Source organism: Python bivittatus, unplaced genomic scaffold, assembly GCF_059951505.1.
Source record: "Python bivittatus isolate LINGU-HERP-01145 unplaced genomic scaffold, Pbiv_v1 ctg000020_np1212, whole genome shotgun sequence".
Classification (NCBI taxonomy): domain Eukaryota; kingdom Metazoa; phylum Chordata; class Lepidosauria; order Squamata; family Pythonidae; genus Python; species Python bivittatus.
Window position 1 is genome coordinate 69,861,295 of NW_028277030.1, and position 17,986 is coordinate 69,879,280.

General features: G+C 37.9%; 1 protein-coding gene across 9 annotated transcripts in view; it reads right to left on the reverse strand.

Moving 5' to 3' along the window:
- The window catches only part of LOC112540394 (uncharacterized), a 93,415-nt gene that overhangs the window by 23,059 nt on the left and 52,370 nt on the right, over positions 1-17,986 (reverse strand). For 4 of the 9 annotated variants that reach the window (XR_015796170.1, XR_015796172.1, XR_003084478.2 and 1 more), the window contains exons 2-6: positions 14,873-15,011; positions 14,252-14,396; positions 9,976-10,058; positions 8,103-8,153; positions 4,973-5,075 (exon numbers count right to left, since the gene is read on the reverse strand). Coding sequence is in view for 1 of the 9 variants with exons in the window: in XM_088141013.1 (XP_087997139.1) it covers positions 4,973-5,075; positions 8,103-8,108 (109 nt within the window). In the remaining 8 variants the exon portion in view is untranslated. Of the gene's footprint in view, positions 1-4,743; positions 5,076-8,102; positions 8,154-9,975; positions 10,059-14,189; positions 14,397-14,872; positions 15,012-16,432; positions 16,552-17,986 lie in introns of all 9 variants that reach the window. The other 5 variants (XR_015796171.1, XR_015796174.1, XR_015796173.1 and 2 more) reach the window with 5 other exon arrangements.

The following is a 17,986-nucleotide window of genomic DNA, read 5'->3' on the forward strand; positions in this document are numbered from 1 at the left end:
TTTCCTTTTTTAATGGGAAACACTAATTTTTCAAAGCAGAAATCCATATTGGATTAAATGACAGCCAAAGCATTTTATTCATCCATTTAACATTTGCATTTAATTACAGAAGCAAACAAGATCATTCTGGATCTTCACTAGACAGGAAAAATATGATGCTTTCTCCTTCCTCTTTCCTTCTCATCACAGTTTGGCTGATTTTCTAATGTCACAAAGATGCTGCTGGATCAAAACTTCTGCTAAGCCTTTTCATGCTACTGCAATAGTGTCTCGTCATTTTTTCTTTCTTCTATCACAATTTCCTCCAGCCAGGCTATCATTTCTACAGCTTTGCATTTAAAGTGATTTCTCCTCTACTGGGGAGAATAGTTAGCTTGGCTTTTGAAGAGAAATAAAAATAAAATAAAATAAAATAGCTATTTATGTAAGGTATAGAAAATAATACAAAAGCTAAGTCACTTCTGCTTAGGACTGGGTTGAGGTTATACCGTTTTCTGTCCAAAATTCTACTGAACTAATTTGGAATATGATCATTCATAAACTACAGTTATATACATCAAGTTCTAATAGAAAAAATAAATTGAAGTTAAATTTTTAATTAGGTGTTTAAGTCACTTTCAATACAGTTAGAGCTAAAATATAAGCTTATCTTTTTCCCTACTGTGCCTAGACAAGCTGGCTAGGTTGGTCCGACAGAGAACCCAGAAGACAGACCTGTCAGGGCTGTGGTTTAGCCAGGGCATGTAAAACTTGATCCCTTTCCACTTTCCCTAGATTAGCTGGCTTGTCCAGCAGAGCAGGAATAAAATGTGAGCCAACTACTTGCCTTAGCAGCAATGATTGTGAGAAAATTTAACTGCTTCTCATGTGTCAGCTAATCCAGCTAGTTAACACACCTGGGTGGCTTCAGGTCACAGGGCAGTAACTAGAAGTAGAGTCTACTTGGTGACAGCACCCCAATTTTGGACATCCTTCCTGACCAATGTCTGGCAAACTCCATGCAATATATTTAAAAAAAAAATGAAGATATGTCTGCACACCCAGTCACTTATGGTATAATAACTCCTCCGGGACTTGGCCACTTTTAAAATTGCCTGTATTACGTCTTTCTGTTTTTCAAAATGAACTTTGCTCTAATTTTTGCATGCAGTCCTTTTAAGCATCGCTGGTTTTATTGTGATGGCTTTATATAATACTTTTCTTTGAATTAATTAATTAGACTGTTTTGCATACTGCCAGAATCTCTAAGGACCCCTTGTGGTTAACATCAAAAAGACAAACAATATAATAATATCTAATTTGTTTAAACCACCCTGGGCTCTTCTGGGAGGAAGTGTGATATAGAAATACTCATCATCATCAACATCATCATCATCATCATCATCGACTCAAGGCCAAACACAAGCAGAGACATATCCCTTCCTTTAGCATATAGACCTAAGTAGCTACGCAGTGCCAATCAATACCAATCAATACACTGCCCCTTCTTAAGCAAAGGATACAGTTTTATTGTGTTTTTGAATTCACAGCTCAAATGCCTGTTCAACTCAAATGCCTGTTCCAAATGAGAGGCCACATTATTCCTTTGCCAAGCTATTATAAATGTAATTTGTTTGAGCAATGCATTTCATTTTTTTCCTACAATTACTACCAGTGAAACAAAATAGCAATAATTTGGACATATTAAGATGGACGGATGGATGGATGGGCAGACAGACAGACGGGAAGGCCAGTGTTGACATTAGATTGACCTAAAATAGCTTTCGCCATTATAGTATCTTCCACCTGAGCTGGATCTCAATCCCAGATTTCCTGGCTATTTTAGCTAGACTTCTGTGAACTGTACTTAATTCATCCAGAAAAAGGAACTGTATCCACTCATTTGTTAAGATGTGAGAAGTTGCTATTTTGACTGGTGCCTGGAATGAACAATCCCCACCATCATTGTCTTGATATTCGGCCGGGTTACCTGAGGGCCCATCTCTCCCCGATTACATCTGCCCGTCCCATCAGATCTGGCAGAGAAGGCATGCTGCGGATCCCGTCTGCTAGAGAATTCCATTCGGTGGGCCCCGGGAGGTGGGCCTTCTCTGCTGTGGTGCCTGCCTTGTGGAATCTTCTCCCTCCAGAAGTGAGATTATCTCCATCCCTCTTAACATTCCACAAGTCCCTCAAGACTTGGCTATGTGACTAGCCCTGGGGATCCCAGGAAACCAGGGGAGATTTTGTGATGGCTCCCTTACTGTGGTTAATATCATCATCTCCTATTTTATGTGCTTTTTATAATTTTAGTGATTGTTTTTATATGAATTTATGGGTTTTTAATTGAGTGTTGTACACCTCCCAGAGTCACTCTTTTATGAGATAGGTGGCTATATAAATATGATCAATAAATAAAATAAATACTGATTTCAATGGAATATGTGCTTATCTAATTGTGATCTTCATTGATTTTATCAATTGATCACTGTCTTAGCATGCAGCTGTTTGTTTAGGAAAACTGATATGGTAGCAATCATCTCCAAATCTATTCTGTGCTGGAACAAACTGGGTTTCAGCTTAGCCATGTGAAACTTTTCTTACTTTGTCCCTTGCCTCGTCTGACAACATCAGAGAAAAAGAGTAACATCAACATAAACTGCAGAGTTGATATAGCCTGTATTGTAATAGCTACTTTTGGCATACTGGCACTTCTCTAATGTATTTTTCTTGTAAATCTCACACAAATTGATTTCATTAAAGCATGAGAGAAGCGTTGTAGCCAGTTTCAGTAATGTGGAAATCTAGAGCAGGCTCTTTTCCAAACATGAAGAGAAATTAGTTTACATTTTGAACACGAGCCCTTGCAAGATCATTATTTATTTCTGGCATTGCTTCTGAAGTTGCTCATTCATCACTAACCAGGTATGGGCAGAATAATTTGACCCCCTCCCCCAACGTTTACAATGATATATATGCATACATAAATAATTTCCCATGCCAAAAATATGTCAGAGAAATTATGACTTCCAGGGCTAGTGCTGAAATGGTGCCAAATCCAACGTTTTGTAAATTAGGCCCTATGTGTGAAATCCATCCAGCTGTTAGAAGTATCCCATGTCTAATTATATTCACAGTCTCCCCACCCCCGAAATTTTCAGTTAGAGCACAGTACACAATGAGTATAGTTACAATCAAGGTCTCATGGATCCTCTTGAGATCTTCCCAAAACACAGAGACAGTGGAGAAACAAAATAGGTAATCTGCATATTTCTAAGGAGTTCAATACATATTTTTATGCAGCTTTCATCGCTTTTGTAGTATTTCTACATATGAGAGATTTACAGGCTTGTGTCATCCCTATCTTTCCAGATGTTGTGAATAGCTTATTTATAAGAAAATGCTCTTTATGTTGTTTTAAGGATCTGTCGCTGTGAAAGGCGGAAGCAACAGCTGCACTATTTCAGCAGGCTCCTATGGAGCAGGAAAGTTTACTCATGCTGTCTGGTCATATTTTGCATTCTGATCCATTTCAGAAGCATTTCATTGTCTCCTAGGATTCTGTATTAATTATTAGGATTTAATTTCAACTTCAAGTAGGCTTCAGTATTTATTTCACAATTCTGTATCCACAACCTGGGAAGAGTGCGTTTTAACTTGGTGAAATTTATATCTGAGTTGATATGTGTAGGATTGCATCATAACTCTGCAATGCCATTCTCATGTACCTGGATGTAAGCTTCATTGAGACCCTCTGTGCAATTTTGTTCATCTGAATCAGAAATATTACTCTATAATTCTTGCAGGCAAGACAGGATGCTCCAAGTTAATGTGAAATAGTATGGCAGTCAAAGGAATAAGATGTCCAAGAAATTCAATGATTTTTCAGTCCTTTCCACACTAGTGACTTGTAGCATCTTCATAGCATCACCTGGCCATGGCTGAAGCCTGTCTTCATTACTATTATATGCCACGATGATTGGATGACCCTAGTAGAAGCTATAAATCACTAGTGTGGAAATGACCTTTAAAAATATGGATATCTGTTCGGCCCAAGCAGGATCTTCCACATTCACTTTTAATTTTGTTTTAGAAATAGCTAAATCCCCCCACCTCCCAAAAGAACAAGAAAAAGACACAACAATGCTGGTCAGAGTGCCCCCTTTTACTGGGAGAGCAGTGTTACAGTTAATTCCATAACAAAGCAGATGCCATTTTCACATATGATTCTGACAGGAAACTTCAACTTCAATTCTGCTCTTCCAAGAAAAGGTGTTAGTGTGCCTAGGACAGAACAGTCTGCTGTGTAAAGGCAGTCTTAGCATAGAGCAAACCAGGCTGTTAATTCTATTGGCTATTTTGACCTCATCTCCCTCTCTCAAGCAGGTAAAATAGTCTGGCCATGCCAGGTTTTTAGCCCCAGAAAGCTGTAGGCATACCTGCAGAATGGAAGTTTTGTTCTTTCATAGCATTCTAGCTTTACAATGAAAAAGTGGATGTACCTCTAACTGGAGTTGTAAGCAAGGAAGCCAAGCATATTTTCAAATCATAAGAAAATTATGCTAAGCTCTGTGAGCACCTTATCTCTACAAGGCTGCAATTTATTAGAGATCCTGTTTACACTGGGGTGCTTAAAAAAGCCTGGACAGTTAGTAGAATCTGTATGAATAGTGTGCATCAGACGGAAGAAAATTGTTATTTAAGAGGCAACAGTTAAGCAGTAGCACCACATGGAAACTACGGATATTTATGGTATCATCTTACCTGGGAATAAGCATCACTAAACTCTGGACTGTGAATAGACTGTGCCATCAGCAAGGCAGTAAATTCAAAGAGCCAATATATTCCTGGAGATGCACGCTTAGACGTAAATCACATCAAGTTTGGTTAGATGCACTATCAAATAAGTGAATACAGCATCGCGACTTTCAATGAAGTCATAAGCAAGCTTACTCAGTAATAGTTCTCAAAAAGTATCATGAAAGTTACCCACCACTGAATGGGTTTAAGAAAGTAGAGTTCGGTCTCCATGTAATAGTACAAATGATCTTGAAATGGTTAAAACTGAGGGCAGAGATCAGAACTTTATAGTAAACCTGCAAAAAAAAAAAAAAAAAGCAAAATCCCAATAGAAAAACCCATTCATGCACAAAGAACTTACATAAATTGGCTTTTACACCCTCCCTCCCCCACCCCAGGAAAAATGTGGAAGCAGAAGCTGCATATAGTAAATCAGAGACATTTTCTGGGGTCTTGTTCGCAACAGTAACGAGGCAGCATGAAACACTGGACTAAATGTTCAGGGTGAGGGCTTAATACACCAGTTAAGTGATCTCACAGAGGTTCTTCTTGACCAACTGCATATTAAGAACCAGATGTTGTTTTATCCCCTACTCCACTGGGATAAAAGATTCCATTTCAATCTGTATATAATCAGGTTCAAAGATAAAGATCGGTGGCATGTCTGTGTGGTGCCAAGACTGGGCACGGAAGAAAAATAGGCAAGCCGTGGACTCCTAAGAAGTAAAAATGGATATTATTTTGAAGAATAGCATTGCACCATGCAAGGGACCTTAGGATATTGCATTATTCCACAAAGGAGAAGTTAAGTTAAATAAAATTTATAGAAATAGCTACAATAACAGATTCAAGTCTGTGGCCGTCGGCTCTTTGAGGTAGGCCAGGTCAGGAAACAGAGAGTGCAAGGATTACAGGCATTACAGGCATGTTACTTTATTGTTGTACAGTATAAGAACAGGAACTTGAAAGCCTGACAGGGTTTCCCTCTCGTGCCAAACAGAATCAAGGCAGGATTCTTTTGAGTTTCTTTCTCACACCATCTTCTTTCCCAGTACTAAGTTGCCTCTTATTTTGCTTTCACTGTCCCTGCCTACCTTCTTCAAGGTTGTCTACCCATTTCTCTATAGTGGCAGAAAAGCCGTGCAATTGCACTCAGCTGCTAGCAATGCCTTAACAGATCTTGATTGTTCATTTTCTTGGGTAATACAGCAGCTTTTCATACCTGGGATCCTGAAGGTCACATTTCTCTATTATTAGAATCAGGGGTGTCTGCAGGATCTTGTTGCTTTCATCAAAATGACAAAAGCAGTGTTGCAGAATTACGTTACTCCTTTTGTATGTGTGTGCGACATTGCAATGCATGTACAAAAGGGGTGGGGCTCAAACTGTGACAAAGCTTTTGTTACCCTGCCCACCTGCTCCTCTCCAGGCACCACTGATAGGATGGATAACCACTTCTGCCCATTTCTATTAAGTAAACAGCAAGCCGAGCTGTTTTCCCCCAAATTCCCCATTATGAGTTCATAATGAGACTCTAAGGATTGAGAATAAAATGGGGTCTGACGTCCCAGTGCTGGTTTACTCACCACAGAGCTTCCAATATTTACCTGCCTATTTAACCTTATTGTTCTCTTTCAGCAGCAGAGGGTACAAAGGCAGAGAAGTGTCTCTGATCAGGGGGAAGTGGAGTGTGATTTAACTGTTGAAGACTTTTCAAGCAAAGCAGCTTCTTGGTCAAGGAATGGTGACAATGAGAGTACAACTAGAAGTCATGGAAACTAAATGCTTGTATTCCATTATGTGTATCCTGGTAGGACAGTTGAACAAGATGACAAAATCTAGAAACAAGCAATTGAACTGAGGTCACTCATTGTACTAATTTATATTTCATTTCTTTTTTTTTCCTTTTGTGGAAATATTGTATATTTCCAGCACATAGGCAATGCCTTTCATATTATTGGAATAGTCTCCCTCTTGAAATTGGGCTAGTGTCCTCACTGTTGGTTAGTATTCCAGAAGCTACTGAAGACTGAGCTGTTCCCAACAGCATTTCTGGAGTGAAGTGGTCTCTGATGCATATAAAAATGGGTGAACCTTCAATCACCCCATTGTGTCAGCTCCACTAGGTAGACTAGACCATGACATTAACTCCACAGGATGGCTAAACTATTTTTATTGAGATTGGCTATTATAACAGAATCTTGCCTCCTCCTCTTCTTGGTAGTCCAGTGAATTAGGGAGGTGTATGTCTGAGCTGCTTCTGAATGTTATCTGGACATTCTGGACTTAAAAAATGCTTCAGCCCCCTTTGCCTTTGCAACAGAGCCTGTGTGTCTCCATCAAGGTCATCTACACATCATTGCTGCCATTTTGACTTTTTTAATCACACCCTATGAACCTCCCTGATGCCAAATTTTTCCTAAGATACATTTTAGACCCCACCAGAAATTATCTGTCCTATGGTCAGAAATTCTAATCAGGAATGAATATAAATCTAAAGCCATCTTGGTTTGATTATTCATGATAAAAGTTTTAGAGAATTAGTGAAGGAAACAAGGGTGACAGGCTTTCAAGATTCTGTTATTATACCCCAAAATAATAAAGTAGCATTCCTCTAACGCTTGTGGTATCTGTTTCCTGACCTGGCCTACCAAGGGCTGACAGAAAGAAAGTTTATTTGATTTAGAGAAAGTGTACAATAAAGCAAATAGGCTTGAATTATGGAATATTTTATTGAACATTAATATATTTTATGAACATTAAGTAGGGTGACCGCTGAATATAATAAGAATGGCAAGCCTAGCCCCTTTGTACATGGGTTGACATGCAAAGATTTACATACAGAAAACAATACCGTTTGTTGCCATCTAGTGTTTCTCTGGAACTTTGCAGATCAGATAGCCTTATATTAATCCAAAACCAATCAAGCTACATGATGGCTTAGAAGAGAGGTAAACAGAGGTGTTAGTGGCATTTTGGGGGAGTCCAAGGGTCACAATAGGTGGGGCAATAATAAAAGTGACCAGGGATATTTTATTCTTTGGTTTTGAGAGAAGAAAATCTTTTTTGTTTACATGATGTTAATATTATTATAGGAATTAAATTAAATTAAATTGTTAAATTCAACTGTTTATTTATTTAACAGAATGCCTAGACTATCCCAGCTGCAAGATTCTGGGTAGTAACAAAATTCTACAACATATTTACCATCCCATCAAAAAAAAAAAAAACACCCTCAATACTATAAATACAAATTAAAAAGAAAAAGAGACCAACATATTTAGCTTCAACTTCAAAAAACCCATTTAAAAAGAATGACTTACCAGCATGAGTAAGTTCTTTCTTGACAAGGTGATTCCTGATGTGACCCAGAGCTGCAATATATAGGGTTTTATAGGTGATAGAAATCAACTTTGAATTGGGCCTGGAAGCCTATTGGTAACCAATGCAGTGTCTGTAAGGTAGGGGTTATTCTACATAGCGGGTAGCAGCTAGCCTGGCTGCAGTGTTCTGAGTCACTGGTAGCTCCTGAGTTATCTTCAAGAACAGCCCCATGTATAATATGTAAAAAATCCATGTAAACAGCCCCATGTATAATATGTTGCAGTAGTCCAATCATACAAGGATAAGAATGGGAATCACTGTTGTCAAAGCCTCCTAGTTTGGGTAGGGCTAAAAATGGAGCACCAGATGAAGCTGGGCAACCTCTTGCTTGGCCACAGACTCTACGGCTGTTCAAGCAAAAGTGTCAATCTAGGACAGCCTTCAAGAGATAGATCATCTCTTTCAGGGGGAACGTGAAAGCTAAATGTGGAACCAAGGCTTCCTGGAATCCAATGTATTTATAAACATCAAGCAAGCCCATTTTGTTAGGATTTAGTCCGCTTGCTTTTCCCCCTCCAGTCCTTAACAGCTTCCAAACAATGACCTCTTCCAGTCATTTCATACTAAGTAACATGGAGGAGATGACTGAACCTTAAGGCAAGCCACATCTGTGTGCCATAGACTTGATCGTTCTTCCCCCACAACTACTGACTGGAATTGCACATGCATGTAGGAGTGGAACCACCATAAAACAGCACCTCCAACCCTCACAACTAGTCCAGTAGGATACTATGGTTAATAGTGCTGAACCTCATAGAGAGGGCTAATAGAATCAGGAGGCATGGAGTCTTCCAATCCAAATCCCAATGAAGATCCACCAGAGTGTGGGGTTGAATCCTGATTGAAAGGGAACTAGATAATCTGGTTCCTCTGAGAATCTCTGTAACTGATCTGCCTCCAACTTCTCTATCAACAATCTTCCCCCAAAATAGAAGACTGGAAGGGGGAGGAAGTTGTCCACTATAGCTAGATTAAGAGATGGCTTCTTTAAGAGAGGACAAAACACCACTTCTTTCAAGGAAGATGGCACTTCTTCCTCCCTGAAAGGAGTATTAATCACTTCCTGAGTCCAGCCAACCTTCTTTCAGTAGCCTGAAGAGACCAGGTGGGGCATGAGTCCAACCCAAAGGTGGAATAGCTCATATTACAAAGCACCCTTTCTATTTCCTCACCTTCCTTCCTTCACAAACTCAAATGAGCCCACCTAATACTGCAAGACGTTGCTTTACTCACCTCACCCAGTTGTGCTGAGTTGGCATCTAACTTTGAGTAAATGTGAGTGACTTTACTTGAAAAGCAACCTATCAAAGTATCATAGCAGCATGCAGATATCTTATCCCACCCAACCTTTCCTGTTACCTTGAATAGGGCTGATGAGTGGGAATTTGCATATGCAATACAAGGGGGAAAGTATACATGCTTTGCCATTCATACTGCCACTGTGTGGATCTGAACCTGAACTCCAACTAGTGCTTGGTCACATTCACTTTTGGCTTTAGGCCACCATATCTTTTCACTTGCTTCATCTCCCACAGCTCCTCCTCTGGATCCCCATCGATTTTCAGGAACAGTAGTTAGACTGGTCCTGGGAGCCAAAAGAACAGCTAGCAGACTGTTGTGCAGTGGATAGGCCATATAGTAGCATGAACTAGTTTATTTTTGAAATGTAAATGTCCTTTCAAATACAATACTTACGTTCCTAATCTATTCTACCACACGCTCGTACCCTCCCTAGATCAGTGCTTTGATTGGCAAATTCTACTAGTTTCTTTAAAAAAACAAAACAAAACACCTTCAAATGGTTAAATTTACCTTTTTGAGGTAATGCTTTCATCTGGACCAAAATCACACCCTCCATTTTGCTTTCCTTGGACCTGGTTCCTTAAAACATACATCTGGAAAGCAAAACCACAAAATTCCAACCATCATAAAAGAATGCACAGCACAGGAGCCGGGTGATTTTTAAAAAAACATTTTCTTCCTTTTTCTAAGAGGAATGTTAAGCGTTTGCATTCATGATATCCAAAATGTTCAACATGAAATTATTTCAAAGACTATGTAAATGAGGTAAGTATAATTGTTGACAAGCAGCTAATTCGGATGTATGTTTGCATAATGTAGTACTTGAGTTTTTCAATACATTGTAAAGTGGTAAGGAAGGCAAGCTATTACTTTAAGGCATAGACACCTCCCTCTTTGCTGCTCCTGTGTCGTTAATCAATGTCAGATCCCAAGACTGCTTCACTTGGTTTATACATACTGCATTTCATTTTTCCTTCTCTAAAAGATTGCTTGCCACAAAATATAAACACCAATTGCAATGCTGATAAGTAAAACAATATATAATGCATTACCACAGTGACAATGAAATAAGTGTGTGATTTGCTGAGTAAATGAAAATCACACCTGTTTCTTTCTCTTTCTGTTAAAAAGTGCAGCAGTCAAGGGCAAATGTACAGTTTTAATTCTATTAATCAAAGTATAACAGGTTCTATCCTGAAAGTGTCACATTCAAACCCAAGCTATGCACATGGACTTATCCCAAACTAATGAGGGTCCATACTTCTGTGAAAGAGGCTTCTAGATTTGCTAGTTTTGAGCTGGACCAAGGTGGTTTAGTTTCATGCAACTCTGTCTTCCCTTTGAGATAGCCCTACAAGTCAGCTGCCAGCAGAAATCATGCAATGTAAACAAATGAGGTCACATTCACGCACCTAAGAATGGATGTTGATGCTTTAACGGGGTATGCCACACATTGAAAGACATGCAAAGCACAAAAAGAAGGTTCGCGTTCATGGTGCCTTAGTGGGATGTACATTGGGATGTACTGTATGCACTAAAATGATGGAACAGTGGCTGGGTTCCCTTGGCAACAAAGGTACTTTAGATAGGTTCTGGGTGTGTGGGGGCCTTTTCTGATCTCACCAAGAGAGCTGAAGGTAGTTCTTCTGGAAGCCAGAGATAGTCTTATCAGGTCTCTTCAGGAATGGGAGCCAATGAATTTAACTGCTCCATTTCCCAACTGAGCAAAGCTGTGCATCCAGCTGTGTAGCTGGATTAAAGCAGTATATAATAGGCATTTCTCATGGTGGATTGGAGGATGTGTGCATCCATTCATGAAGTTGGTACCACTTAAAAACATTTAAAATTCCAGAAGGGTTATTTATAATCTTGACCTCACCTAATTCTTTTATAACACCCAGGATTAGGAGTTATATTTTTTTAGCATGTTCTGGGATTAGTTCTCTGCACATTTGAAATATAGAGCATTAAACATAGCTTAAGTTTACAAATCAAGCCACAATCAGTATTTCTTTCCATTTCAGGTCACATTAGAAAGTCCCATTTTAAATTCAAAGTTAGAACTGAACTGAGTCCCTAGTTGAAGAACGAGTTCTGTTCCCAGGATCTGTCCTTAAATCTAATTTGTATGTAAGCTGGAACAGTATTCTTGTATAATGCTGTGTAAGTAGTATTGTGTAATGAACTTGAACCATTGTGTATTTAACTTGAATCATTGTGTATTTAACTCAAATTTTGCTACAATAGGCTCCGTTCTTAACTATGGGTTGTCTGTAACCCAGGTGTTCTTAACCCAGGGACTACCTGTAATGATCTTTAATGATTTGGAAAATGGGCAGGTATCTTATTTAATAGACTTTTTGAAAACTGAACTTGATGTGCCCACTTTTATATAATTGCTGTGATGGGATAAACCACAGCTGATGACATTCTTTGCATGATTCCATCCTTAATTTTACATAAACATGGGTAAAAACATGGATAAAAAAGACTTCTGGTAATAGAGTAAATTACTCCACTGTCATCAGCATTGCAGAACATTGATAAAAGTTTACAATCTTTTATAAAAGTTTATAGGCTCCTCCTCAAGGAGAACCATCTACATGTGAGAGTAGCTACTCAGAAGGCAGATAAGTTGCATTATGTTTTACGCTGTTTACACATATGAGAGAACAAGCCTTGTGCTCTTTCTTCAGATGAACACTGTTTAAGATGATAAAAAGAACTTTTGTTGTTAGTCACCAAGTTAACTGTGGCACTCTGTGGCACTGAAAAGTGAAGAAAGATATTTTGGCTGATCATTCATGTTTTGTCAGATTGATAATAAATTAATCTTATGAAATCTTACTGTTGTATTTTGAGGATCACATATCCCATTTGACCTAGAATGCAGTTACTGCTGGAAAGCCCACATTGTTCATCCATAGAGGTGTATAAGGCATTGCTGGATTCACATGTCCTTTTAAGCCAGAACTGAGCAATTGCAGCCCCAAAACAACAAGGTACATCCCTTCGTATGGCCCTCAGAAATTTTTCTGCTAGACGTGAAACGTGTGTTTCCCCATCATTTTGAGACTGGGAAACACTTGTTAACTGTAATGTAAGCCCTAAAACAAAAGCATCACAATTATAAAAATAAAGTTCTCCAAAATTCTTCCCCCAAATGCCACTCCTGCCCGTATGTGTGATGTGGCCCCATTAATATTGCATCTCTCTGTCATGCAAAAAATAAAAAATGTGGCCCTTGGCCACTAAAAGGGATAATCTGGTTTCTTTTTGGCCTGGGTGTTGTATATACTCAGTTATGTCCCACTCGACTACTCATAATGATCACGAACTATAGCTTAGCTAAATGAGAGAACCTTGCCTGTGTTCTGATCCTTCAGCTAGTATGGTCCCACCCTGGGAAATAAACCTATGTGTCAAGGAGAAGGGCACTGATATAAAGAAAATTCAAGGCAGGGAGGAGTAAGAAAAAAGGCCCCATAGACACTGATGGTGGTTTAAGCTACCATTTTTGAGAAATGGATCTGCTGTCACAAAATGGATTTCTCAACATGTGTTCCTAATTTCACTTCACTGGCTTTTTGCCAATCAGGCATCAGTTCTGAATTTTTGGCTTTCATTTTTCACTTGCAAAATCCATGAGGTCCTTAATGCAAATAGACATGAGCATTTTTTAGCACAATGATTATAGAGAAGCAGCTCTTTTAAAATATCCATTCAAATTCATCTAGTTAATCATTCAGTCTCATTTTAATAGAGATATGGGCTTCTTTGCAAAATGAGGAGACATAAACCAAACAGTGTGTTAAGGAATTATTAAAGTACCCTTACTGAAATGAGTGGAAAAATGATCAGAGAAAGAGAGAGAAAGTGATTCATATATAGTTCAACACTTTCTTTTTCAGCTGAAAAACATACATTGTTGTAAGAGGCATTAAAAATAACAAATGATAGAAAATCATTTCATTTTTTTTTTTTTTTTAGTAATCTGAAATGGACTGTAGTAGTGAAATGTTATTAAAGGTTCACCCAGCTCTCTACAAAGAATGGCCCATTCTCTCCAAAATAAATATAATGGGTTCATAGATGTAACCAAATAAATTATCTCTTCTAACAATCTTTGAGTCTATTTGTCTGCCCTCATAAAGTTTTGTTTTCTTCTTTTACAATGATAGATTTTGTAAACACCCCCCCCAAAGATTTTGTAGAGATCATTTTTATCACATCAGTAATAGAAGTGTTTAGTATATTCCTAGATTAGTGTGTGGGTGTATGGGTGTGGGTGTGTGTGTGAGAGAGAGAGTGGGGGGGGGAGAGAGGTGTAATGGTTAAGGTGTTAGATTAAGTCTTGGAAGATCCAGATTCAGTGCACTCTCAGCCACTCGTTTCTCAGCCTAACATATCCCACAAGTTCTGGTGAAAAGTAGGAAGAAGTGTATGCTATGTGGGCCAACTTCAGCTCCTGGAGGAAGGCGTTAAGATCTGACTCTAAACAAATAAACAGATATACATCCAGAAAAGTGTGTGTGTATACATGTACTTTTTGTTAAAATAACCTCAAGAAAATATGCCTGTGTAGAAAATAAAAGCATTTAACTGTAACTGCTTTAAAAGCCTTTTGAAAAACAAAACAATAACATATTGAAATTAATATAAAAAGATAAATTCATAATAATATTGTTACAGTTTTTTGAAAGTTAGAAGGGGGGGGCACATACTGTATTCTAAATAGAATGCATTCCACTGCTTGGGAGTGATGAAAGAGAACCCTCTTGTCTACCTGGGAATTGTGATATTTCTGAGGCACCATCCCACTTCTGTTTATTCAATTGGTAAGTATTGGTAGATTTCGTCTTGCCTGTCAAGCACAGTTTTTGAGCAGAAGAGTAAATGCCAGCATGTGTCTAATTGTCACTTCTTCTTGGCTAAAAGTTGAAAGAAATGGGAGGCTGTTGGAATGAACGTAACTGTGAAACTGTAGAACATTTTTCCTACTCCCATCATATGCAAGTTAACATTAATGTCCTTCATATACCTTGACAGTATAACTATGCAAAGCATTTGAAAGAAGCTTTTCACAAAGTGGGGTGGCCCAAGCAACCCTCCCCCCACCCAAAGAGTTAAAGCAGCTGCATCCGGGGGGGGGGGGGCGCAAGATGAACAAATGACAAAACCTGTACTGTGATGTCATGAGGCAAACCATGTGACTTTTATACTCATGTCCAATGGGATATGAAAGGCCAGGGGTACATCATGATGTTGCACTGTACGAAAACATACATCATTTCTTTTGTCATCACAATTTATACCAGACACCTATGAAGACATTTGCATCTACAGTGCATTGTAAAAATCCCATCTAAGAAATAGCAAGAACACGTGTCCCTTAGTTCAATCTGACCTCATCAGGAATGGACAAGCCACTTTCAGAGCCATAGGCCTTAATAAGGATTCTAGGCCATGCTTGAATGGATTCATCTTGAGTCACCTTCCACAGGTCCTCTAGCTGTTAGGCCAGCTGTTTGTTTCATTGCCTTGACCTGGAGAGAGTTATTATAGAAATTAGTTAATTGATTTCCTTTTTAGTTTATTATGCCTGCCTATTTGTCTCTGTTGTTTTAATTGGGCACTGTTTTTAAAGTGCCCAATTTTTTTGATACTAACTTTCTTAGTTGTTGAGGGGTTATAATAATACAGTTGTTATTATTTGTGTTACTATTTAAGGCATGATCAGTCAGATATTAAAAGCCTTCTGCTATAGGGATACTCAAGCAACTTTTAAAAAATAACCTAAGATTGAACAGGCAGTTTACGATCTAAGGAGGTATAGGCCAAGGATTCAGACATTTAGAAGGATCAACATAGCTTTAAATGGTTTATTTATGTATTAGCTTTATATGTCGCTGAATTTTTTCTGATTCCCAGCAGCTTTATTAGAAATATGCAATATAAATTAAATGACCATGGCAAAAATCCAAAATGAAAAGAAAAATAATACAGTCCATTAAATCAATAAATTAATAAGCAATGTACAAATAATAGCAACATTAAAACCTACTAAAAGTTACAGTAGTGAACAGTGATAATGATCATGATAGGATTAATGATTTCAACATTCCAACTATAGTTGTTTTACAGTTTAATTACATTAAAACAAATATTATTTTCTTCTAGGCTTGACATGTTATTTGCTTTTTCTATATCTAAACATTTACTAGAGAAGTTGCCAAATCTGAAAATTGCAGCAATTAAATTTTCATTACCAATGAAAATGGGTCTTAGATGCTTTTGAAAAGATGTAGCTCACCAGCGCTTAAATTTAAATTGCAAGAACTTCCAGTAAATATATATTTCATTCCTGCAGTTTTCTGGAATTCTAAATTGTAAAAAGGTTAAGAGTGAAGATGAAATCTAGTGAACTCTTTCTAACCCTCAAGTTGAGAGTGAAGCAAACCAGAAATATGCCAATAGTTTTGTGTGTAGGAAAACATTATTTCCTGAAAAAGTAGACTTGTAATTTATTTATTGCATATGTTTAACAATCTGCTGCAGCTCCACATGGAGCAGAATCCATCCTGCTAGAGACCCAACACTTATAGGTTCAAGGAAACTGAAGTAACTATACATGAAAAACATGCTGTAAAAGATGGATTAATATCAGCCCTCTCACTGTTATAAGTTACTCTCTAGGGAGGTTTACAATTTATGTATATTAAGGCAGTAATTCTATATTTTAGAATAGAAATTCCATTATCACTAGCATCATTAGCAGAAAGGTCACATCCCGATATTTAACAAGTAAAAATAGGTGGTCTATACAGTAAGTTTGAGCATGATAGCAAATAAGTTATAAACTTTCAGAGACAGACAAATATATGGGGGAAGTATATACAATAGAAATCAGCCCTGCATGTAAAGTGCTATAAAGAATGTGATATGTATCATGTATATGAGAACTTACAAACGCTTGTGTTAGTTACTGAGCCCAGCAAAGAAGTGAAAGATGAGTTGAACTGAATGCCAAAGTTACTCAGATTGTCTGGGTACAACAGCAGAGATCACATTTCCTGTGACAGGAATCTAGGGAAAATGAAGGAGATGCACACATATACATGCACATATATAGACACATAAGGATAGGCATATACACATACATGCACATGTGTACACATATACACACATACACAACACACCAAACATATTCGATACATACAAGTAGTATCATGGTATAATAATCTCAGATTCTATTGCTACTGAATGTTGCTTTTCAGTGAGAGTTCAAGGAACGTACATAATTCTCCATATCATATTATTTCCTCACCACAAACCTTTGAGTTAGATTAGACTGAGAATGGCAGGCCCAAAGCCACCCACAGAGTTAGGGAGTCTTTGAAATGGTCCTTAAGCAGGGCAGAAAGACAGAATGCCCCCCATAAAAAGTTGTCCACTGATGGAAACCAGCAGTGATTCCATCTTTCTGCTCTTTCAATTTGAAGCACATGAGGTCTACCTTCTATAAGAAAAGAGAGAGAGATTTCATTATGCCTTATAATGAAGGTTATCAAAAGAATGTTCATTAATGATGGAGCAGTGAAAGCTCTGGAGACTTTTCTTTTTAGTGGAAGGTGTCACATGCTGGGAGGTATTCATCAAAGAGCAGGAACGGACTGATGATTACCCATGTGGAGGGAGAAACAGAGGGAGCTGCTTCTGACTGAAATTAAACAACTGCAAACTGCGAGGAGATCCAGGTATGAGCACTGTAACCTGGCAATTCAATCTGAATGCACTTGGGTATGTAATGTCTTACACCTGAAGCTTGCAGTATGCAAAACAGAAAGAAGGGTGAGCAAATGAAACTAAACTGGGAAATATGATTCTGTATTATACAGATGAGATATGTTATTAACCTACTAGCTTGCCCAACTCTCTATCAGACAATATTCACTTATTTCTTAAATAGAAGCCATCTTCCCAAACATACAGTACCTTGCAATTCACAAAAATGGAAGTAAACAGATATGCTAAATACAAATAGCAAATTCATTCTCCTAGTATCATTCCTATGTAGCCAAAATGGCACCAATCAGACATAGTAAAGTATCAGTTAGCTTGAAGGGAATTCTGAATTTGAAAACATACAGCAACAATACCCTAATTGGTATGTATATTGATGTATCTGTGTACTATAAAATGAAATAAAACAATGTATGTAGAAGGGGATAGTCTGCTGACTGTTGAATGGGATTTTAAAAATGGGAGAAGTAAAATTCCTTCTTTTAAAGATGGGTTACAAGATTTCATAGCTATCATTATCATTAAACACAAACCCACTACCCAATTAAAATTACATCACAGCCTATTAAAAGTAAGCAATAACATCACCTGCATTTAATAAAATCAGCAGTCATTAATAAAAAAACACCCTGAAATGAAATAAGCACAATTAGTTAAATTATCAAAACTAAGTTCCACTGTGATAAACTTCAACTTTCTATAGCTTATAGAAATAAAA